Source organism: Narcine bancroftii, chromosome 1, assembly GCF_036971445.1.
Source record: "Narcine bancroftii isolate sNarBan1 chromosome 1, sNarBan1.hap1, whole genome shotgun sequence".
In the NCBI taxonomy this organism is placed as follows: Eukaryota; Metazoa; Chordata; class Chondrichthyes; order Torpediniformes; family Narcinidae; genus Narcine; species Narcine bancroftii.
This window is the reverse complement of record NC_091469.1, coordinates 28034832-28059753: the sequence shown is the minus strand read 5'-3', so window position 1 is coordinate 28059753 and position 24922 is coordinate 28034832. Positions and strand designations below refer to the sequence as shown.

The window sequence follows — 24922 nt, the reverse complement described above, 5'->3', positions numbered from 1 at the left end:
GAAAATTGTTCATTCAAGAAGAAAGAAGTGAATGTTTTTGAAGTAATCATTGTTTTTCCAGAATGTAAGCATCACTGGATCCTCTGATCTTGAGGTTATCATTATGACAAGGAAATTTATTTGTATTTAACATGGTTACTGTGCACTGTCCCTAATTATTTTCCATGATTTTTTGCTATTTGTTTTTAAGCGGGGTGGGGGGGGGGGGGGGGTAGCTGTTCACCTGGCTTGAAATTAGGACTTGATCTGTTGTAGGAAATAGGTGGAGTCCTTCAGTCCCTGGAACAAGCAGTTGCTGATGCTCATCGTCTGGATGCCAAAGTGCAAAGTACACTTGATTCCAAGAAAGACAATCTCAAAGCTGAAGAAAAAAAACGGAAAGCACTTGTCAAAAGTATGGAGGAGGTGAGATGTTTGTTAAAATAATCCTGGTGATCATCAAAGTTAATCTTTTTTGTTTCTGCTACTTTCCTTAGCATGTTTCCCCAAAATTGAAATAAACTTTCAGTGAAATATGAGCTGGTTGCTTTGTTCTTGCACAATTAATCAGAAAGAATATTTAAATAATAATTAAGTGACATTTGAACTCAAAATTAAGAAGTGGTTTGTGCAGTCTTGGGAGTATAAAAGATTTCAATTGTGTGTCATTACTGTCTACTCCTAAAGCAAATAAATTATACAAAAAATGCACCTAGCTCAAGGAAATGCTGTATGTGTATATTTTCCAGGATGGAGTTGCTCTTGCAGCTCGAGAAAAGGAAGTAAAAAAAATTTCAGATGTACTGTACTCTCTACAAGAATCTGGCCAGAAAGATGACAAGGCTCTGATTATTGCTCAGCAGCATTTCAATGCAGTTTCTGCTGGTCTCTCCAGTAATGAAGATGGAGAAGCAGCCACACTTGCTGGCCAGATGATGGCTTGCAAAAATGATATAAGTAAGGCAGAAACAGAGGCCAAACAGGTATGAAAACTATGCTGTAAGTAATATCTGCTTTTAGATTAAAATGCAAGTTTCTGCTATAATGATTATGATCCCATAATTGTTGATTAATTGGTCTTTAAAAATATAATCTTTTAAAATCTGTCATGGAGATAATTTCTTCAATGCTTCATTCTGACCATCAACATCAAATTGGCATAGTGTTTTACAATATAGAAACCCAGCTCTTTCGCCCAATTTGCTCATGCCTCCAAGTTGTTTACCCAAGCTAGTTCCATTTACCTGAGTTCAGCCCATATCCCTCTAAACCCTTCCTATCCATTTACCTAAATTTAAAAAAAAATGTTATAATTGTACCTGCCTTTGTAGTTTCCTCCACATGAAAAATAAGCCCTAAAGTCCTTTTAAATCTTTCCTCTCTCACCTTCAATCTATGTCGTCAGCGTTTTACTACATTTCCCAACCATGGGAACCAACGTCTTTGGAACCCACCTCAAACTTGACAAAATGCAGGATGCTACTACCTCAACGGCTGCAACCAACTCTATGGGTGTGCATTTGCTGCCCTTCTGGGCAAATCAGCCCAGGTATTGGTTACAACTGGGCAAGTCACAGTTCCAGATCAGAGGCATTGTCTCGGAGGGTACCAAGTTCTGGCACATCGTCAGCACCCTGGACGCTGCTACCACAGCAAAATTAAGCTCTTTCGTGGAAAATCCTCTTATGGAGTGTAAGTACAAACAATTCCAGCCTTTCCTCCTCGACTCCCTGGAACTCAGCCGGCACGAGCACACCATCCGCATTCTGAATATGCAAAGCCTTGGCGATAGGAACCCCTCCAAGCTCACGCACGAAATGGTGGCCTTAATGGACGGACACGTGAACTGTTTCTTGTTTGAGGCCCTGTTCCTCTCCAAGCTACCTGTGCACGTTTCCTCTGCAATATCCTACATGAATTTCAGCACCCCATACCTGGTAGCCAAGGAAGCAGACAGACTTCTCTACACCTTGCAACAGAGCTCCGTACACGTGCAACCTATCTCTGCCATCGGCGCTGCCGGTTCATCTCTTTCCTCTCCCCCCCCCCCCCCACCCACTGCACCCTCCAGCAGTAGCCATGGCTCAATTGTAACGTAAAGAGTGCTCAGACAAACAGAACGATTACTGTTTCTACCACCACAAATGTGGCCATAACGTCTGGCGAGCGTCCCTCCATGCTCTTGCCCCAATGCCAAGTCAAGCGCAGTGACGGTAAACAGACAGGCCAGCCACCAATAGTGGCCTACTCTACCTCGGGGACTAGTGAACAAAGAGGGATTTCCTAGTTGACATGGGCGCAGAGAAAAGCCTCATTCTGCTGACGTATTTCTAACTGAAAACACAATTCCAAGGATCTTCCCCTACGGGCAGCCAACAGTTCCTCCATTCCGAGTTTCGGCACCCACCTGGTCACAATTCACATTGCGGACACGGTTTTCCACTGGAAGTGTATGGTTGGGTCTGTGGGACAAGCTCTACTCAGAGCAGATTTTCTCAGGGTGGTCATGAACAGATGCCATTTGGTCAACACTATCACGTTCCAGTCATACCCCCTTAGTCTACAGCAACATTCCTTTCTACCGTTAGGAATTTATGCTCTGAATTGTAATGAATTTGCCCGCATACTGGCAAGTACTCGTCACCTTTGGTGCCTAATTTCCATGACACTAAACCAGACATGGCATGGAGCCCCACATCGAGACTACCAGTCCTCCAGGGTACACACGGGCATGGCGCCTCCTGCAGCCAAACTCCTCCAAGCCAAGACCGAGTTTGCGACAATGGAGGAGTTGGGTAACCCCTGGGCGTCCCTGCTGCACATGGTCCAGAAGAACTCCAGCAGTTGGCGCCTGTGTGTCAACTACAGACAACTCAACAACGCCACCCGTCCCAGATAGATACCCCATCCCACACGTCCAGGATTTTGCCACAAGGCTCCAGGGCTGCCGAATTCTTTCCAAGATAGGCTCGTCAAAGGGTACCGTCAGATTCTGGTGCATCCTAGCAATGTCCCAAAAACGGCCATTATTACACCTTTCGGCTTTTTTGAGTTCCTTTGGATGCCTTTCAGACTAAAGAACGCAGCCCAGATGTTTCAGAGTCTTGTGGACATGGTTGGCAGGGACCTGGATTTCATTTTCAGCTACCTGGATGGCATTTTCATCGCCAGCCTTGATGCCAGCACACACAGGATGGATCTGACTCGCCTTTTCGAAAGGTTGCAGGAATTCAGACTCCCATTGACCTGGCTAAGTGGCAGTTCGGCCTGGAAACTATTGATTTCCTGAGACCCGAGAGGGGGCCACACCACTGCTGGATAAGGTGGAAGCCATCCAACGTTTTCCCAGGCCAAGTACAATCAAAGGCTTACAAGAATTCCTACGGATGGTGAACTTCTATCATCGTTTCCTCCCAGAAGCGGCTACCCTCATACAACCCATATTCGACCTCCTCAAACTCGATGACAAGGCGCTTGAGAGTGGGCACACAAAACCATTGAAGCATTCCAGGCAACCAAAGCAGCACTAGCGGAGATCACATCTTTGGGTCATCCAGACTCTTCCTCCCCCCCTGGCCTTACAGCAGACACATCGGCACAGTGCTGGAGCAGTGGGTCGATGAACAGTGGCACCCCCCGACTTTCTTCAGTAGACATCTCCGTACACCAGAACTCAAATACAGCACGTTCAATCGTGAGCTGTTGGCCTTGTACCTGGCAATATGACATTTCCGGTACATGTTAGAAGGAAGGGTTTTCGTCGCCTACGCAGACCACAAACCACTCACCCATGCAGTCAGCAAGGTCTCGGACCTATGGTCAGCGAGGCAACAACGGCACCTCTTCTACATTTGGGAGTATACAATAGATAATTGCCATGTCGCAGGCAAATCCAATGTGGTGGTAGACACGCTGTCCAGACCGGCCATCACCACTACCTCAGGAGGGCTCGATGTTGCTCACTAGCCAAAGACCAAGCAGAGGATGCAGACATACAGGCCTACCGGACTGCCATCACGAGCCTGAAGGTTAGCAATTTCTGTCCTTCACCAAGGACCTGGCTTTACTGTGCGACATGTCCACAGGTTTCCCTAGACTCATCCTACCCACGACCTGGTGACGGCGGGTATTCAACCAAATACACAGTCTGTCACATCCTTCCATCAGGCCAACAATCCTCCTGCTGTCTGACAAGTCTGTGTGGCATGGCCTCTGATGTGATGGAACCCTGTCAGCTAAGATTTGTGTGACAGAGTATATAGATATGTTTTTGGGAGATAAATTGGGAAAGGTTTGTTAGAGTAGGTCACATACAAACACTTTAAAACAGATATTATTTGAAATACTGAAGCTCTGCTAATGCTAGACATATCAGCTCCACAGCTTTTGCAAGAGCTTTGGAGAATGCCTAAGAAACTTCACTAATGAATTGTTGTTTACAAAAGGCAACAGATGAAAGATCTTGTCGGAGCCACCTTCTGTCTGGAGTAGAGCTTGCTGGTCTAAGAGGGTCATGTGGTTTTGCAAGCATAGAGAGTCAAACGGTCTTACTCTCTAAGAGAGAGAGAGAGAGAGAGAGAGAGAGAGAGATCATACAGCCAGCAGAGGCAGCTGGGACTGGAACAGGACAAGCTGGCATGCATATGGATATATCCATTTGGAAAACAGCCTGATCAAATCCCTTGTGGTTCATGCAAGAGGAGAGGACTGGCTGTCTAATGTTTCACTTAGAATAAGAGAAACAAAAAGGAACTCTGTGGTGACCTGGAAGAAAGAGGTTATCATCTTGTGAACCCTGAAGGGACAAGTTTTGTCAGCAAGACACTGGAGTGACTGATGGAAGTACATCAGTTGTGGATGTCCTGGAACAACAAATCTCTCTGAAAACTGACAAGAACCTTCCTGAGCGGTAACCATCTACCTTTCAAGCATCAAAGAATGTTAAATTCTGTGCACAGTATTAGAATTGCCTACAACCAGTGAACTTGGAGAAATGAGATTGGATTGTGAACCAAAGAACTTTTCTGAACTTACACACACATTACGTACACGTGCGCTTAGAATTAGAAGGGGATTAAGTTAGGTTAGTTAAGTCAAGTTAAAGTGTGATTCTGTTTTCATGTTTAAAGATAATTAAAAGCAACTTTTGTTTAAGTAACCATTTGTCTTGGTGAATATCTATTGCTGCTGGGTTTATGGGTCCTCTGGACTCGTAACACTTGTTTGGACTGCCAATGCACCAAAGTGCACAGACACATCAAGTTACCGCTCCAGAGTTTCGACCCGGCGCAGCACTGTTTTGACCATTTTCAGCCTGCTCCCCTTGAGCCAAGGTATATGGTATTTGTTCACAGTAATCAACCATTTTACCCGTTGGCTGGAAGCGATACCCCTGCCCATATGCGACACGGAGACTTGTGCCAGAGCTTTCTTGTCCACTTGGGTTGCACACTTTGGAGTCCTAACCCACATCAACTCGGACCAAGTGGCCCAGTTCACGTTATTGCTCTGGGCCAACCTAGCCAAGTTCTGCGGCAGCCAGTTACACCACATCACAGCTTACCATACTCAGGCAAATGGCCTTGTCGAACGTTTCCACCGCCACCTGAAATCAGCCCCGAAAGCTTGACTACAAGACCCTAATTGGATGGATGAACTCCCACAGGTGCTGTTAGAAATCCGCACAGCACCAAAAGAAGACCTACCAACGTTGTCAGCCGAGATGGTGTACCATCTTGCCTTTTCGAACGCTTACCATCCCAGGGGACATTCACTTCCCGGCCCACAACCCAGTGCTCTAGATGTCCTCCAGTGATTGAGGGAACAAACGGGTAAACAGAAACCTCCGCCACCTTCACAACACTACTCTCCATCCTGTTGCGTCCCTCTGAACCTGCAGTCCACCAAATTCGTTTGGAGAGGACAGGAAAGGAGACCCCTACAAAGGCTCATTCAAGGTGTTGCAGTGCGACGGTGTAGTTTTCACCTTCGATATTGGTGGGCGATAGGATCCCCAGGTCAGAGACACAGAGGCTGCCTGCCCAAAGACAGTATGGTAACTGTCTTTAATGGTGTCAGTGATTTTGTGGGGGGCGGGAGTTTAGCAGACCAAGCAACCGTGCAATTAGATGGGTCGAATCGCTGCCTCAGTCATCCGACACAAGATGGTGTGGGCTTCCCCTTCCCTTCCGAGGAGAAGCCTGCAGTTGGTGACACACGTTGCCTGCCACTGGATGGGGAGTGATACTGCGACATGCTGATATCACTTCCTAAGGTCAGTGCACTCCTCACAGGAAGTGGGCGATCTCCTTGAGCACAGTGTGTAATTCAGGATAGAGTTCAATTATTGGTTCACCTCGTGCTGTGTGGACGTCTCTCATTTCGGAGGCGCTGCCATTAGCAGATGCTACACTGACAATTTACTTATCTATGCTGCTCATTCAAGGTTTCCCTTCAACCTCCTTAGCTCCAGGGAAAAAAGTTCCAGTCTCTCATAAATCAAACCTACCATTGTTCCAGAAACATTCTTGTTTCCTAGAGGATCTGCTTGTATAAATAACTGGGAGACGGCTCGAGAAAACTCTAGGTCTTCCACCCTGCACTATGAAAATTTGGAACCATTCTCTTAAGCCACTGAAGATATTATTTCTTAACAAGTAGGAAATAAATCCATGCAAATGTAAAGATGTGTGAAACTGGTCAAATAAACTTGAGGTAGTTAAAAAATATATTGAAGTAGAATTATTAGGTAAAGAATATTTAATAATAAATGTAATTACTACTGTAATTAGTTTAAAAGAAAAAGATGTGAGTAGTTGAAAACAGGTGGTACTGAAAATGGAATCAGAAGAGGCTTTTGAAGGGAATTAGATGGCCGATCAATGAAAAGCAAGTTGAAGACATTAGTAGAATAGGATTAAATAGATAGTTCTGCACTCTGGAATGGAATCAGTGGATTAAATGGCCTCCTATGCTGTAACATTTCTATGATTCTAATGTTAATTTGATTAATAAAAGTACCCATAGTGCATAAATTGTATGCTCTGATAACATTATGCTGGGAATTTGTAAATGTTAGGGTAGTAAAATTGATACTGAAGAGGAACAAACACTGACAAAAAAGGGTGTGGGGGAAAATTTTGCATAAGTGACAACAAATAAAATTTTGAATCTTGTGTAATTTTGTTTTCGGATGCTCAGCAGTTATGAGGGTTGAATTTTCAAATCTTGCCACAGTTTGCAATGAAAAATATTTTGGGAGGTCTTTATCTTTTAATTTTGTTTATTGTAAATTACTGAGTTTGAAAAAACGTGCAACAAAGATGTAACCTTCTATTCATCTATATGCATAACCGTCAAGCAATTATTTTATTGATAAGATGTAAAATCCCTGTTTTTTTAAAATTCTCAGCACTAATTTACAAATACAATAAAACTGCAACAATCTGGCATTTGATTGTTCAGTAATCCTGATAATTCAGCAACTGTTTTACTCATTACAAATACTATTTAGGTAATAAGACAGAAATGCAATATTATACAAAATTGCCTTTAGTCTGTCTTAAGTAGACAAAGATTTTGCTATTAGCATTACCTGGTGCCCTTTACAGTCAGAAGAAAAAAGGAAAAGAGAGTTCTCTCAGAGTTACTGAGTGACTGTGGATTTGACTAACACTCATGTGGCTTCTGTAACCGCACAAGATTCCAGTTCATTCCAAACCGTCGGCAACCCAAGCCCAAATCCAAACCTCTTGACACAATGAGGAAGTCTTCAGTGCTCAGGATCCTTTCGGAATCCTTCCCCTTAGCACCCTCTTGAATCCCAGTATCAAGATTTTATTATTGTCCTGTAATAGAACAAACAGATCATGTAATATTATCCTAAATTGCCTTCTGCCTGCCACAAGAAAGACAAAGACTCACCATTAGTGTCGCCCAGTACCCTTCATAGTAAGAGATTTTATTAAAGTAAAGGTTTCTGCTTCTGTTTTTGTTTCTGTTCCAATACTTGGAATCAGTCTCCAGCAGCCCGCAGACCGTATGAATCCTTCAACCATAGAGCCGCTCGCTGGTCCATCCCTGTCCTTGGGGTCATTTCTTCTGCTTTTCCTACTCAACAGGGAATTTTCTCTCTGTTACTAGTACCCAGCGCCAGTCCACTGCTCCCCCAGAGTCTGCAACCCACTGAGGCCGCTGCCAAACACAAGTGCCACCAACTTGGGGCCAGATCTCACAGTAGCAGGATTTTAAATAAAGCAACATTGGCTCCTTTAGCAGATCGTTTAAAAGCTGTAAGGAGTCATTAGAGGTAGGACCCTTCAGAGGAGTTCTGAGTCTCCACTCCCTACTCTTCCCCTTGTCTGTACTAGTGGCTCAGGCAGCGTCGCCATTTTTTTTAAACACAAGTCAGGGGCCTTGATTACAAATGGGATGTGCAGCAAGAGCTAGGATTCTGAAGTGCAGTTGGGACTGCATTCTGGGCTATGGACTGGAGTGTGTCTGGAGCCATGTTTGAGGTTTGGAACACCAAGGATCAGGAATTTGGGCAGGTCGTCTACCAGGATTCTGGAGTGCTTGTGTATTTTCCACACCATTTAAATCTGTGTTCACTGGAAATTTTGTTATACTGCTGTGTATTATATATATTTTTTAAAGAAAGTATGTAGGTCTATTCATTAGATTAACTTCTAAAAGTCCATAAAATCTGCTAGTTGGCCACTGGGAAAGTCCCAAAGGCACCACCAAAGTCCCATGGTTGCTGCATTTTCAGAGTTTTTCCACATTGTTTATTTGTTTTCTAAAATGAATTTTAAAATACCTAAATGCACAATCTGAAATGTTCTGTTATAGGCTCAAATGAAATTGAAACATGCCCAGCAAGAATTTAAAAGTAAACATGCAGAAGCAAAGAAGGTGGATAGTGGGTACAAGAAAATCCAGGAAAACTTTGAAGCTGTTAAAAAGAACAGAGGAAAGATTGAAGCCGAAATGCAGAGGCTGAATTATGAAGGTTTGTAGGCACTTTAGAACATAGAATGTCACAGTACTGACCCTTCTCCCCATGATGTTATTCCACTTATGTATAGTGCCCTCCATAATGTTTGGGACACAGACACTTTTTTTCCCCTTTATTTGTCCCTGTACTCTACAGTTTTAAATTTATAATCTAACAAGTCATTTGTAATTAAAGCGCACATTTCAAATTTTATTCAAGGTTATTTGTATACATTTTTGATTGACCATGTAGAAATTGCTGCTCTTTTTATACACAATCGCCTCATTTCAGGGTGCAGTGTTTGTGAGTACTCAGGTGTGTTTAATTGCTTCATTGGTGCAGGTACAAGAGAGCTAAGCTTTTGATGACCTTTCACGTATGTGGGTGACATTTTTCTAGATTAGGATCAGAGTTGTGCCAATGGAAGTCAAAGCAGGCATTATGAAGCTGAATAAACAAAAAGAAAACAGTAAAAGAATCGCCCAAACTTTAGGATTACCAAAATCATCATTAAGAATAAAGAATGTACTGGTGAGCTCAGGAATCACAAAGGGACAGGTATGTCAAGGAAGACCTCCACTGCTGAGGACAGAAGAATTCTCATCCTAATGTAAAAATCCCCAAAGGTATGTCCGACAGATCAGAAACACTCTTCAGGAGGCAGGTGTGGATGTGTCAATGACTACTGTCCGCAGAAGACTTCATGAACAGAAATACAGAGGTTATTACTGCAAGATGCAAACCACAGTAAAGTTGGGCATTTCTTTACGTCTCCACACTTTGCCATTGCCGTCACTCTGATACAGGTTAATCTTGGTTTTATCTGTCCTCAAAACTGTTTTTCTAGAATTCTGCAAACTACTTTAAATACTTCTTGGCAAACTAATCTGGCCATCCTTTCTCTAGCTAACTACTGGTTTGCATCTTGCAGTATAGCCTCTGTATTTCTGTTCATAAATTCTTCTGAGGTCAATATTCATTGACACATCCACACCTGCCTCCTGAAGATTGTTTCTGATCTGTCGGGCATAGGTTTGGGGATTTTTCTTCATTAGCAGTGGAGGTCTTCCTTGGAATACCTGTCCCTTTGCGATTCCTGAGCTCACCAGTATGCTCTTTCTTCTTAATGATGTTCCATACTGTTGATTTTGGTAATCCTAAGGTTTGGGTGATGTCTCTTACAGTTTAATCTTGTTTTTCAGCCTCATAATGGTTTCTTTGATTTTTCACTGGAACAATTTTAGTCTTCATGCATAAAAATGTCAATTACAGATGCCAACGGTCATCAAAAGCTTAGAAGCAAGCTTAGCTCTCTTATATCTGCACCAATGAAGCAATGAAACATACCTGGGTACTTACAAATGCCTGTGAAGCGTAATGTTCCAAATATTAGGTTGCCTGAAATGAAGGGACTATGTATAAAAATGCTGTAATTTCTAAATGGTCAAACCAAAATGTATACAAATCACCTTGAATAAAATCTGGAATGTGCACTTTAATTACATGTGAATTGTTTGATTAGAAATTTAAAATTGTGGAGCACAGGGACAAATAAAGAAAAAAAAAAGGGTCTTTGTACAAACATTATGGAGAGCACTATATATATTTTTTTTTAAAAACTAACTCCTCCTTACTTCATAACCTATTTTTCTTTCATCTATATGTCTAAGAGTCTCTTAAATGCCCCTAGTGTTCCAACCTCCACCACCACCCCTTACCATGCATTCCAGGCACCCACAGCTCTAAGTAAGAAGAAAAAAAAAATCTTGGCCTGATGTCTCCCCTAAACTTTCCTCCTTTAATTTTGTACAAATGACCTCTTGCCTTGGGAACCAGGTGCTGGCTGACTACTTTATCAATGCCTCTCATAATCTTGTTGACCTCTATTAAGTCATCTCTCATCCTTGTTCGTTCCAAAGAGAAAAGCCCAAGCCCTGCTAACCTGGCCTCATAGGACATATTTTCAAATCCAGGTGACATCCTGGTAAATCTCCTCTGCACCCTCTCCATAGCTTCCACATCCTTCCAGACTAGAACTGAACATAATAATTGAAGAGAGGTCTGTTACGAGGCCAGAGGACCCCAAAACCCAGCAGCAATAGATATTCACAAAGACATGGTTACCAAACAAATGTTGCTTTTAATTATCTTTATACATGAAAACAGAATCAAACTTTTAACTTATTACTATTAACTTAACTAACCTAATTTAACCCCCTTCTAATTCTAAGTGCACGTATATGTAATGTGTGTGTGAGTTTAGAAAAGATCTTTGATTCACAGTCCAATCTCATTTCTCATTCCTCCAAGTTTACTGGTTGCAGGCAATTCTTATACTGTGCACAGAATTTAACATTTATGAAGTTCACCAGGCTTTGATGCTTGAAAGGTAAATGGTTACCACTCAGGAAGGTTCTTGTCAGTTTTCAAAGAGATTTGTTGTTCGCTGGATACCCACAACTGATTTCTTTTAATCAGCCACTTCAGTGTCTGGCAGAAGACACTTGCCCCATCAGTGTTTTCCAGATGATAACCTCTTTCTTCCAGGTCACCACTGAGTTCCTTTTTGTTTCTCTTATTGAAACATTAGGCAGCCAGTCCTCTCCTCTTGTATTAACCACAAGACTGAACGAAGCACTCACCACCTGTCTTCAAAATAGAGTTTTTCCATAAGCTTGCCAGCTTGTCCTGTTCTAGTCCCAGCTGTTGCTGCTAACTGTCAAAATGTAGAACTGATCTCTCTCTCTCTCTCTCTTTCTCTCTCTCTCTCTCTCTCTCTCTCTCTCTCTCTCTTTCTCTCTCTGAGAAAGGCCTGTTTGACTCCCTCTTTGCTTGCAAAAAGAGATAGAAAAAAAGGAGTTCCAAACTTTCAATCACGTAACTAAATGCCACGGACAAGAGTAACACCACAACGTGCCATAGAAATTTCAAAATTTTAAACCCAAATAATACAAATAAGGGCTCCAAACTTTCTGAAACAAAATAATAATTATCACGCAAATTATACATTATCTTTTCCAATGGAATACACATTCTAAACTCCATATGCCATTGATACAAACTTAAATCAACCTCGTTTTTCCAAGTAATCGCTATACATTTTCTCACTGCAGCTAAAGCTAATCTCAATTTGATACCTAGTAAATGTCAATTTCAAGATCAACATTTTAACATTACTTAACAAAAATAATGTTGTTTCCATCGACAATTTATTCTTAGAAACTTTCTCTCAAAACTCTAAGTCAAGTCCAAAAAAGTTTAACTATATCACATAACCAAGTAGAATGTAGGAAAGAACCTACTTTCTTATGACACCTGAAATGTAAATCTGAAGAAATTAAATTATATCTCTTTATTTTTCAGGGGTTAAATATAACTGATGTATGAAGTTATAATGAAGTAACCTATATATCACATTAACAACCTTAGTCATACTATCCTTATATATATTTCTCCAGTCTTCCTGATCAATTATTATCCCTAAATCTTTTTCCCACTTTAATCTAGACTTATGTAAATCTAACTTAGGCATTTTATTCTGTAACATTTCAGATACAATTCCCCCCCCCACCCCCCACCTTCCATAAGCAATATTTCAAATTTTGACTGTCTTGGCAATCTTAAAGTATGTCCAAAATTATCCAATAATAAAGCTCTAATTTGATAATAACAAAAAAAACTACTTTGTGGAATTTCAGATTTTTCTTTCATTCTTTGAAAAGACATTAAATAACCAGCTTCATAACAATCTTGTACAATTTTCATTCCTTTCTGATCCCGTATTTTCAAAAGTTGATTATTAATTGTAAAAGGAAAAAAATTATTCTGGTATAGAGGTGTCTTAACAGAAATTTTCCCCTGTGTACTTATTTCCTCATTTGTCATATTCCATAATTCAATTAAATGTTTCAAAATAGGTGAATTATATGTAAATAATAGCTTAGAATTCTATTTATAAATAAATTGCTCCTTTCTCTACTCACCAATTTTGGTTAACTCGATGCTTGTCCATACCAATGGATTATCCAATTCAAACATTCTACTAATAAATTTCAATTGTGCTGCTCTATAATAATTTTGAAAATTTGGAAGTTGTAACCTCCCAGTTCATACCTCCAAGTTAATTTTTGTAAAGATTCCCTAACCATTTTATCTTTGCACAAAAATTTACTAACTATAGAATTCAAATCCCTAAAAGAATTTTTGAGGAACTTTACAAGGTTTTGATTGAAAAACTGGTTGTGCTTCTTCTACCTTCATACAGACAGAGCCTTAGTCCCCTGCTCTACTCACTTTACACCTGCGACTTTGTGGCTCGGTATGACAATAAACCATCTACAAATTTGCTGATGATACCATGGTAATTGGTTGCATAAAGAAAGGTGATGAGTCAGCATATAGGAGGGAGATTGAAAACTTGGCTGAAAATTGCACCAACAACAACCTTGCACTCAATGTCACCAAAACTAGGGAGCTGATTGTTGATTTCAGGAAGGAAAAGCCAAGATGTATACAATCCAGTGATCATTGGGGGATCAGAGATGGAGTGAGTGAGCAAATTTAAGTTCTTGGGAGTCACTATCTTGGAGGATATTTCAGGGCCCAACACACCAATGGCATTGTGAAGAAAGCACATCAGTGCCTCTACTACCTCATGAGTTTGCAGATTTGGTATGACACCAGAAACCTTGGCAAATTTCTACAGATGTGTGATGATAAGTGTGCTGACTGGCTGCATCACGGTCTGGTATGGGGACACCAACACCCCTGAGCATAAATCCCTCCAAAAAGTAGTGGACACATCGCAGGACATCATAGGCAAAACCCTTCCCACTATCGAGAATATCTACAGGGAGCGCTGTACAGGTGCCACAAGGCTCACACCACCAGGTTCAAGAACAGCTGTTACCCCTCCACCATCAGACTTCTCACCAACAAACTCAATTGGACTCGTTTAAGGACTCTTACTTGTGCACTTTATTTAATTATATGTATTCTCTCTGTATTTCCATAGTCAGTTTTTTTTTACATTCGCTATCTGTTTATAGATTTTTATATTTACATGTATACATTGTGTACAGGTTATTTTTGCACTACCAATAAGTGCTCGCCTGCAGAAAAAAATCTCAGGGTTGTATATGACGTCATGTATGTACTCTGACAATAAATCTGAAACCATAAATATGCCTTTTTAAATATCCATTCAACATGCATGATAACCATGGATTTGGACCCCAAGGACCCTCTGTTCTTCAACAGTGTTAAGTGTCTGACCATTAACCATAAATCCTGCCTTCAAGTTTAACTCATACTTGTCCACATTGAACTCCATCTGCCACTTTTCTGCCCAACTCTGCATCCTGTCTATATTCTGTTGTAACACTTGATAACTTTCAATACTATCCACAATACCTCTAACCTTCATATCTTCCTTAAACTAACTGACTCATCCCTCTGTCTTCGTCAAGGTCATTTGTGAAAATCATAAAGAACAGTGGTCCCAGAACTGTTTCCTATGGAACTCCATTAGTCACTGACCTCCAGGCAGAATACTTTATATCCACTGCCATTCTCTACTTTTTACAGGCAAGTCAATTCTGAATCCACACAGCCAAGGTGCCATGGATCTGATGTCTCATGACTTTCTGAATGAGTCTTCCATGGGAGACTTTGTCAAATGCCTCACTAAAATCCATAAACATCACATCTACTGCCTTGCCTTCATCAATTTCTTTTGTTACTCCTCAAAAAAAACTCAGGCTCATGAGGAATGACCTTCCCCTCACAAAACCATGCTGACTAACCCTGAGAAGGCTGTGCTTCTCTAAATGCTTGTAAATCCTGTCCTTAAGAATCCTATCCAATAGTTTGCCAACCACTAATGTAAGATACCCAGGTCTATAATTTCCAGGATTCTCCTATTACATTTTTTTAGACAAGGGGATCACATTTGCCACTCTCCAATCCTCTGGCACCTCCCTTGTGGTCAAGGAGGATGCAAAGATCATTCCAAATGCTCCAGCAATCTCTTCCCTCCCTTCCCATTAGCAACCTGGGGTGTATCTCATGTGGACCTAGGGACTATCAATCCTAATGTTTTTAAGAAGATCCAATGCTTCTTCTTTCTTAATCTCAATATGGTCCAGTACTTGAGCTTGTTCTATTCTGACCTCACCTTGACCAAGGTCCTTTGGTGAATTCTGAAACAGACATTGAAAATAATTATATTTAATCAAATTTAACAATTTTGTCTCATTTCAGTTATTTGCAATTTTGTAATTAGAAATGCAGCTTATTCCTTTTCTGTTAAGGTCTTCTCTCAGTTGCTTATTGGCAATTTTTAAAATATCTTTTGCATGTCAGCTCTTTTAATAAACCATCAACTGAGCATTATGTGATTTGTTCAATGTGAATATTTACACAATGATGAAGGGGAAGTAATAGAATTGTATTAACTATTGGCTACAATGCATCTAATTGTTTTCCCAATTTTGTTTTCACTACCACCCACCTCTTGACTACCACTTTTCCAAACTAGATGGGAAAGAAGAGAAACTTTTGCAACAACGTCGAGAGCTGTTGCAAACTGTGAACAAGCTGAGAGAGTATTGTGAATCCTTGGTAGTGAAATTCCCTAGTTTGAGTTTTGAATACAAGTAAGTTTGTTTTATTTCCCGCCTGGAAAACTGATAAGATGGCATATAGTAAACCAATTCTCTTCTGTTGGCACAATTTAAAAAAAAAAAATTATTTTGGTGATTCACAAAATAAACATTTAGCCAAATGTCGTGGTCCATATAGGGACCAATGTAATGGTTAGGAAAGGTGAGGAAGTCCTACAAAGAGAGTTCAGGGAGTTAGGTGCTAGGGTGAAGGACAGGATCTCCAGGGATATGATCTCAGCCTGTGCCACATGCTAGTGAGGTTAGAAATAGGAGGATAATGCAGCTTAACACATGGATAAAGACATGGTGCAGGAGAGAGGGATTCAGGATTCTGGATCATTGGGCTCTCTTCCAGGAAAGGTTGGACCTGTTCCGACAGGATGATTTGCATCTGAATTGGTGGTGGACTAATATCCTTGCGGGAATATTTGCTAGTGCTACTCCAGTGGGTTTAAACTAGGGGGAAGGAAACCAAAGTGTTAGAGCAGATAGAGGAGTGGAGGAGGGAAAAGACAATGTGAAAATTGCATGCACCATTAGAGGTTAACGAGTGGAAGTTTTCTAAAGTGCATCTATTTCAATGCAAGAAGCATATGAGCATTCAATGCAAAGGCATATGAGCTTAGAGCATGGATTGGCATGTGGAATTATGACATTGTGACCAATGTCCATAGGGCACGATTGGTAGCTCAATGTTCTGGGCTTCCATTACTTTAGACATAACTGATTGGGAGGGATAATGTGGGGAGGAGTGACATTGCTCATCAGTGAAAATACCAAGGCTGTGGGCAAACAGGACAGACTAGAGGGCTCATCTACTGAAGCTATATGGGTGGAGCTGAGGAAAGGGAAAAGTAGGACATAATCATGGGGTTATGTTATTGACCACCCAATAGTCAACGAGAATTGGAGGGAAAAATCTGTAGTGAGATAACACAGCTGCAGGAAAGATAAGGTTGTGATAATAAGGGATTTTAATTTTCCACATATTGACTAGGACTCCTATATCGTAAAAGGACTGGATGGCTTGGGGTATGTCAAATGTGTTCAGGAAAGTTTTCTAAATCAATGTATAGAGGTACTAACTAGAGAGATGGCAATAGTGGATATCCTTTTAGGAAACAAGACAGCACAAGTGACAAAAGTATGTGTAGGGGAACATTTTGGGTCCAGTTATCATAATGCCATTAGTTTCAAGTTAATTATGGAGAGAGATAGGTCTGGGTCTCTGGTTGAGATTCTAAATTGGAGAAAGGATCAATAATGTGTGGATTAGGATGTTGTTTTCGGGCAAGGCTGTGTGAGGTAAGTGGAGGACCTTCAAAGATGAAATTTTGAGAGTACAGAGTTTCTATGTTTCTGTCGGGATTAAAGGCAAGATAAACAGGCATAGAAACCTTGGTTTTCGAAGGATGTTGGGGATCTGGTTCAGAATAAGAGAGAGAGTGTATAGCACGTGTAGGTAACATTGGAACAAATGAAGTACTTGAGGCATTTTGTAAAAAATGCAAGAAAAACCTCAAGAAAGAAATCAGGATGGCTAAAAAAAAAAAGACATGAAGTTGCTTTGGTCCACAATGTGAAAGAAACTCCTAAGGGTTTCTATAGGTATATTAACAGCAAAAGGTTGGCTTTGTTTGCATGGAGCCAAAAGAGATGTGGGAGACCTTAAATTTTTTTTTCATCAGTAGACATTCAGGAAATGGGCACAAAGTTGTGGAAGGTAAGGAAAACAAGTAGTGAGGTCATAGAACCTATACAGATTAGAGGAGGCAGTGTTTGCTGTCTTAAAGCAAATTGACAATATATTCCCTTGGATCTTGAGGGAAGCTAGTGTATAAATTGCAGGGGCCCTGGCAGAAATATTTAAAATATCCTTAGTGACGGGTGAGGTGCTGGAGGATTGGGGGATAGCTCATATTGTTCTGTTATTTAAAAAAAAAGGCTCCAGAAGTAACCCTGGAAATTATAGGCCGGTGAGCTTGACGTCAATAGTAGGTAAATTATTGGATGGTGTTCATGGATATACAATTATTTGGATAGCCAGAAACTGATTAGGGATAGTCAACGTGGATTTGTGCATGGCAGGTCATGTTTAATCAATCTTGTAGAGTTTTTTGATGAGGGTACAATGAAAATTGACAAAGGAAAGGCTGTGAATGTTGTCTGCATGGACTTTACTAAGGCCTTTGGCATGCTCCCACATGGGAGGTTAGTCAGGAAGGTTTAGAATCTAGGTATTCATGGTGAAGTAGTGAACTGGATTTGACAATGGCTGGAAGGGAGAAGCCAGAGAGTAGTGGTGGATGAATGCTTTTCTAGGCTTTTAACTAGTGGTGTACCTCATGGATCGATGCTGGTGTAGTTGCACTCGGCACACAGCAAACAGAAGAACCAAGCAGAGTCGAAAGTAAGATGAACCAACTGTCTGCTTAAATTCCTGGGAATCCAATGATGCTTGTGACTCCCGGTTCCTTTATGATGTCAGTGGCCAGGCTGTGGGCTTGCCCTGCACCCGGTGCTCTCTCAGTCAGATCTGGCATGGATTTGCCCATGCCCATGAGCCAGTTTGCTTGTTGCGTGGGGGGATCCACCACATGATGTCCCCCGCCCAAGAACCAGCATTAGATGTGGAATCCATGGCCAACACTTCTTTAGTTCATTTTGGTGGCCAGTCTCATCAGCGTGGAGGTGGCACAGTCACAGGATGTTCCAGGTCTAGGTACGCCGGCTTGAGGAGGTCAAAGATGAAGGTCTTTTCATGGCTGCTCACGTTGAAGATGCACGTGGTTCTGTTCTGACACATCACTGGAGTGGAGTCCAGTGCATGGCCCTGTGGATGAAGATGTAGTCGCAGTCCCGGATGTCCTTGTGGACAAAGGAAGGTGTTGGGCTGTGCACGAGGTTGGGACAGGAATTAGTGTTACTACCTTCTCTCAGAGTCTTGTGAGCACTGCCACAGGTGTCTCCTCTGTGCCATGGGCCACTGACACAAACTCGCCTGGAACTCTCAGTGGGCCCTGTATACCAACTCTGCCGAAGACACAGACATGTTCAAATCTCCTGCATGTCAGCTGGAAGCGTTGAAGTGGGGCCTTCATGTGCCTTTGGACTTTGGAGGTCTGGTAGTATATGCATGTTCTGGCCTTGTACCTGACTACTTGCATAGGCTATGCCAAGCAAATCTATCTGCCATGGACAGGTGGGCCAAACCATGTAGTGCATCAAAAACACGTCACCTCCAAGCGGCTCGAATGATGGGCTGGGGTGGACATGTCACAGAGGAGCTTGCTGTCTGTTGGGCTGATGGGGATATCCTTATTACAGGACCAAGACTGCAGTGCGGTAGGCCGGCATTTCTTCATTTAGCTGCTGTGCCTTGGCGAGCACTAAGTAGTCCAACCTTGAGATAGGAAATGCTCCGAGAGGATGGAGGTGCAAGACAGTGCGTCGGCCACAATGTTGTTTTTCCCAGAGATGTGTTTGACGGTGGTGGTATACTCTGAGATGTCTGACCGGTGGCATTGCTGCCATGCCGACCATGGATCTGACACTTAGGCAAATGTGAAGGTGAGGGGTTTGTGGTCCATGAAGACTGTGAACTGCCGCCCTTCCAATAAATACCAAAGTGGCAGATGGTGAGGTAGAGGGCTAGCAGTTCCCTGACGAAGGCATTGTATTTCAGCTCTGGGGGTCATGGGTGCCGGCCGAAGAATGCAAGTTGTTTCCACTGACCCTCACTTAGCTGTTCCAGCACATTGCCGACTGCCAAGTTGGAAGCATCTACTGTGAAGGTAGTGGGCACATCCATCTGCAGGTGTACCAGGAGAGTGGCATTTGCAAGGGTGTCTTCGGCCTGCTCAAAAGACGCTGCTGACTCCATGTCCAAGGTGATTTCCTTGGCCTTGCTGGACATCAGGCTCTACATGGGTTGTATGATTCGGGCTGCTGACAGTAGGAATCGGTGTTGAAAGTAGATCATGCCCATGAACTCCTTGACTGTACTGGATCTGGCAAACTGGTGTATGGCCTCGACTTTCACCGAGAAGGGAACCGCACCATGCTGGTTGATGTGGTGCCCAAGGAAATAAATGGCTGACACCCCTTTGTGGGGTTGATGGCCAGGCCATATTCACTCAGGCAATGGCAGAGTTGTCACAGGTGCATCAAATGCTCTTGGTGCAAGCGGCTGGCGATCAGGATATCATCTGAGTAGATGAAGATGAAATCCAAGCCACTCCCCATGAGTCCATGAGCTGCTGGAACATCTGTCCGTGTTCTTGAGTCCAAAAGGCATCCGCAGGAACTTGAATAGGCCGAATGGGGTGATGAGGGCCGTCTTGGGGACATCGCTGGGATGGACAGGAATCTGGTGATGCCAGTGGACCAGGTCAGCCTTGGAGAAGATGCATGCCCCATGCAAATTGGCTGTAAAGTCCTGACTGTGGTGGTGTCGTTGAGCCCTCTGTAGTTGCTGCATGGCCTCCAGCTGACTTGGGCATCATGTGCAGTTGAGAGGCCCATGGGCTGTCTGAGTGCCAGATGATCTTCATCTCCATTTTCCTGAACTCTTCCTTGGCAAGTAGATGTTTGTCGGGTGGGAGCCTGCAGGCTGGGCATGTACTGGTGGTCCTTGAGTGACAATGTGGTGCTGTACACCATGCTTAGGGGCATCTGTGGAGAAATGTGGCGTAATAATGGTTGGGAACTCCTCTAGTATTCTGGCAAATTCGTTGCCTTACAAAATCAAAGAGTCCAGGTGTGGGGCCGATAACTTGGCTTCGCTGAATGAGAAGGTCTGGAAGGTCTTGACATTCACTAGGCCCCGTCCCTTGAGGTCCAATAGGAGGCGGTGCGCCCGAAGAAAATCTGCACCCAATAAAGGCTGCGACACTGCTGCCAGTGTAAATGACCAGGAAAAATGGCTGGAACCAAACTGTAGTGGGATTGTTCCCGTGTCGTATGTATGAATACGGTTGTTGTTGGCAGCAGTGAGCACCAGTCGTGACTTCCCGGTGTGAGTGTCGTGGCTCAAGCTGGGGGAAAGATGCTAACCTCTGCCCCTGAGTCTACAAGAAACTTCAGCCTGGAGTGTCGATCCCATAAGTAAAGCAGGCTTTCATGGTGGCCAGCCATTGTAGACATTAGCGACAGCTGACCCCGGTGTTTTCCTGAAAAGAACAGGGTGGGTGCCACAGTGGGCTCCTGAACCCCACTTTTGGTGGTTAAAAACAACAAACTGGGGTCATTGCCTGCTGCAGGTATCATCGGCTTCATTTGTGGCATGGGGAAGGCCCAGGCCTTAGGGCGTGATGCATAACTTGGTCGATGGAGGCCCCACCGTGTTGCCTGGTGGTGCCACAGGATATCTGCATGGGCCGCTACTTTTGGGTTACTGGAATCCGTCAACGATTAGGAGGTGGATATCTTCTGGCATCTACTCGAGGAAGACTTGTTCAAACAGTAAATATGGCTTATGGCCATCTGCTAGTGCCAGTATCTTGTTCATTAAGGCCGATGGCGTACGGTCGCCTAGGCTGTCCATGTGGAGAAACTGCACTGTGCGCTCACTGCGGGAGAGGCCAAAAGTACAGATCAGGAGAGCCTTGATTGTTTCATATCTGTCCACAACTGGTGGCTGGTGTAGGACGTTGATGATTTGGCTTGCTGTTTCCAGGTCGAGTGAACCGACCACATAGTAGTACTTTGTGGCATCCGAGATGATTTGCCTGACCTGAATTAGGCTTTGGCTTGTTCAAACCAGACCTACGGCTGCAAGACTCAGAAAGTCGGCAATTTTTGTGAAACTGCATTCTACTTGTTTGGGTCAGTCATCGTTGGGTCCAAATTCCATTTGAACTGTTGGGGTCATAATGTAGTCACACTAGACACTCAGTGAGCGAAAGAACTCTGCAGAGTCGAAAGTGAGTTGAACCAACTGACTTGAATAGAACTCTCGCATGTGCTTAAATCCCTCGGAATCTGATGATGCTTGCAACACCCGGGACCTTTATGATGTCAGCCGCCAGGCTGTGAGTTTGCCCTGCACCTGACGCTCTCAGTCGGATCTGCCGCAGACTTGCCTGCAACTCCATGAGCTGATTCGCCTGTTGCGTGGGTGAGTCACCACACTGGGCCCATTAGTTGTTTATCATCTGTATTAATGACCTGGATGATAATGTGGTAAATTGGATCAGCAAGTTTGCAGGTGTTGCTAAGATTGGAGGTGTTGTTGACAGCAAAAGTTTTCAAAGCTGCAGAAGGATCCGGACCAGCTGGAAAAATGGACTTAAAAATGGCAGATGGATTTTAATGAATACAAGTGTGAGGTACTGCATTTTGGAAGGACAAACCAAGAAAGGACATACACAGTGAATGGTAGGGCATTTAAAGGATCCTGGGAATACAGATACACAATTCCCCGAAAGTGGTGTCACAGGTGAGTAGGGTTGTAAAGAGAGCTGTTGGCATATTGGCCTTCATAAATCAAAGTATTGAGTATCAGAGCTGGAATGTTATGGTAAAGTTGTATAAGACATTGGTGATATCACATTTGGATTATTGTGTGCAATTTTAGTCCCCTAACTACAAGAAAGATATCAATAAGGAAGAAAGAGTGCAGAGAATATTTACTAGAATATTGCCCGAACTTCAGGAACTGAGTTACAGGGAAAGGTTAAATAGTTTAGGACTATATTCCCTGAAGCGCAGAAGAATGAGGGGAGATTTGATAGAGGTATATAAAATTATGAGGGGGATAGCCAGAGTAAATGTAGATAAGCTTTTTCCACTGAGGGTAGGTGAGATAAAAACCAGAGGACATGGGATAAGGGTGAAAGGGGAAAAAGTTTAGGGGATCATGCGAGGAGAACTTCTTCACACAGAGTGGCGGGACTGTGGAACGAGTTGCTAGCTGAGGTGGTGAATGCGGGCTCAATTTTAACATTTAAGAAGAATTTGCACAGGTACACGGATGGGAGAGATAGGGAGAGTTATGGACTGGGTGCAGATCAGTGGGACTAGGCAAAAAATAATGGTTTGACACAGACTAGAACAGCCAAAAGGGCTTGTGGTGCAGTGATTTATGCAGCCAAAATATACAGCTATAATTTTCCAGAACACCATCCATACAAACATATTCCATTTTGGAATCTTTTTATTTGTTACTTTTGCATGTGTTAGTATTTGATTAAACAATAGATTAACATTTTTTTAATATTACTATATTCTGGATTGCATTTATTGGTAAACTAAAACAGAACCATACTGCACAGAAACAGGGCCCTTCAACCCTTCTAGTCTATGTCAAAGCATTTTTTTGCCTAGTCATGTTTTTAATATTTTTTCAGGGGTCTTTTCATAATTGTGGTGAAGTAGATTTCTATCTATTGCACAAACCTTTGATTTACAAATTAAAAATTTTAATGTTTATTTTAGGGATCCTGAAAAAAATTGGGACTCTAATCGTGTGAAAGGCCTTGTTGCTACACTTCTATCAGTGAAAGATACATCCACAGCAACAGCATTGGAAGTGGTTGCTGGAGGTCGTCTATATAATGTTGTGGTGGACACAGAGGTAGGTGACAAGTACAGATGATAATAAGTGCTTTTGAGCAAATCATTTAGTACGTTTCAAACTAAAATATACTCTTCAGTCAAATCAAAACTGATATTCTTAAATGGTGGTAGTTTTCCTTCAATAATTAGGAGTGAGGAGTTACTCAATGTTATTTCTTTGTTTAGGTAACTGGGAAAAAACTTTTAGAAAAAGGAGAGCTTAAAAGAAGATACACCATTATACCACTTAACAAAATCTCTGCCAAATGTCTTAATGAAGGAATTGTTAAAACAGCCAAAAATCTGGTAAGCTCAAATATTGAGATGTTTCAATTATAGCTAGTGTACTGTCTTTCATTGTTCTGCCTGCCTGTTTATTTATATGCCCATTTACAAGTAATAAAACAGTGGATTTTTAGAGGAAAAAAAAATTCTGATATCATGTCAATGATAACAGATATGTATGTCCGTGTAGTGTAGATAAAAGCTCACATACGACTGGAGGGAGAACAAGTGCTTTTATTAGCTTACAACACAGGTAGGGTTCACGAATAGGCTTCAGAGGGGTTCTGGGTTTAGGTGGGAAACCAGGGTTATATATGGGCGCCAGGGGAGGAGGCGGGACCAGTCGTCAGTACAGCACACTTCTAGTGAATCCCAGTTCACTACATTCAACCCTCCCTTCAGAATTATGGTCTGTGGATGAAGAGAACAAGGATCAGATGCTGGTAATAGACACAGAAGAGAAATATTTACAATACCCTTTACAGATTCAGGCGGTCCGGGGGTCTGGAGATCCTGGTGGAGTGCCTTAGCACTGCGGGGCCTTGGGCTCCTTGAGTCTCCTGGTCTGCCTGTGATGGAAGGGTAGTGGGCTGGGGCTCCAGCTCGACGATAGAGGGGGGTTCACTCTCCTCCTGAACTGGGTCCCCTGAGGCCCTGAGTGGGTGTGGGGAGAAAAGCTCGGTAGCTTGTGGGGCACCTGAGGCAACGGATCCTCTGTTTCGGCAGGTGCCAGGTCCTTGATGGAGACGGTGTCCTCCCTGCCATCCGGGTACTCTATGTAGGCGTACGTGGGGTTGACCTGGAGTAATTTCACCCTTTCCACCAGGAGTTCGGCCTTGGTTCTCCTCACATGCTTCTTGAGAAGGACCAGACCAGGACAAGTGAGCCAGGCTGGGAGTGTAGTCCCTGATGCCAACCTTCAGTCGAATGTAAACATGAGTTCATGAGGAATAGCACTAGTCACAGTGCAGAGTAGCAACTGAATTGAGTGGAGTGCGATGGGAAGGGCATCCTGCCAGCATGAGTCTGGAAGGCCTTTTTGCTTCAGGGCAAGTTTGACAGCCTTCCAGATCGTAATGTTCTCTTTTTCAACCTGCCCATTCCCCCGGGGGTTATAACTGGTAGTGCTGCTGGATGCGATGCCCCTCAACAGCAGGTACTGACACAGCTTGTCGCTCATGAAGGCTGAGCTCCGGTCACTATTAATATAGCCGGGATACCTGAACGGGGTGAAAATAGAGACTAGGGCCTTCATAATGGACAAGGTGGCCGTCTCTGGGTACGAGATGGTAAACAGGAAGTGGGAGTACTCATTGGTGACCGAGAGAAAGTGGATGATTTAATCAGGTGTACTTTTGTTGCCGGGCAAAAAAAAGTGCAGTTTGCACTCAGCGCAAACCTGGCATGACCTGGTCATTTCACTGACATCTTCTATTGAGTA

At 42.8% G+C, this 24922-nt stretch overlaps 1 protein-coding gene and 1 long non-coding RNA gene across 3 annotated transcripts in view; one reads left to right on the top strand and one right to left on the bottom strand.

Moving 5' to 3' along the window:
- The window catches only part of smc2 (structural maintenance of chromosomes 2), an 89698-nt gene that overhangs the window by 28298 nt on the left and 36478 nt on the right, over positions 1-24922 (top strand). The window contains exons 8-13 of the mRNA XM_069923003.1: positions 256-405; positions 729-962; positions 8830-8989; positions 15513-15630; positions 23077-23215; positions 23383-23502. Of these exons, the coding sequence (XP_069779104.1) occupies positions 256-405; positions 729-962; positions 8830-8989; positions 15513-15630; positions 23077-23215; positions 23383-23502 (921 nt within the window). The remainder of the gene's footprint in view (positions 1-255; positions 406-728; positions 963-8829; positions 8990-15512; positions 15631-23076; positions 23216-23382; positions 23503-24922) is intronic.
- Positions 81-21563, bottom strand: LOC138756604 (uncharacterized). Of its 2 annotated transcripts, none has more exons than XR_011353193.1 (3): positions 17982-21563; positions 15150-15174; positions 81-361 (listed from the first exon to the last, which is right to left on the bottom strand). It is a non-coding gene; the product is annotated as an uncharacterized lncRNA (long non-coding RNA). The 2 variants fall into 2 exon arrangements; XR_011353190.1 differs by lacking the exon at positions 81-361 and adding an exon at positions 7356-7826.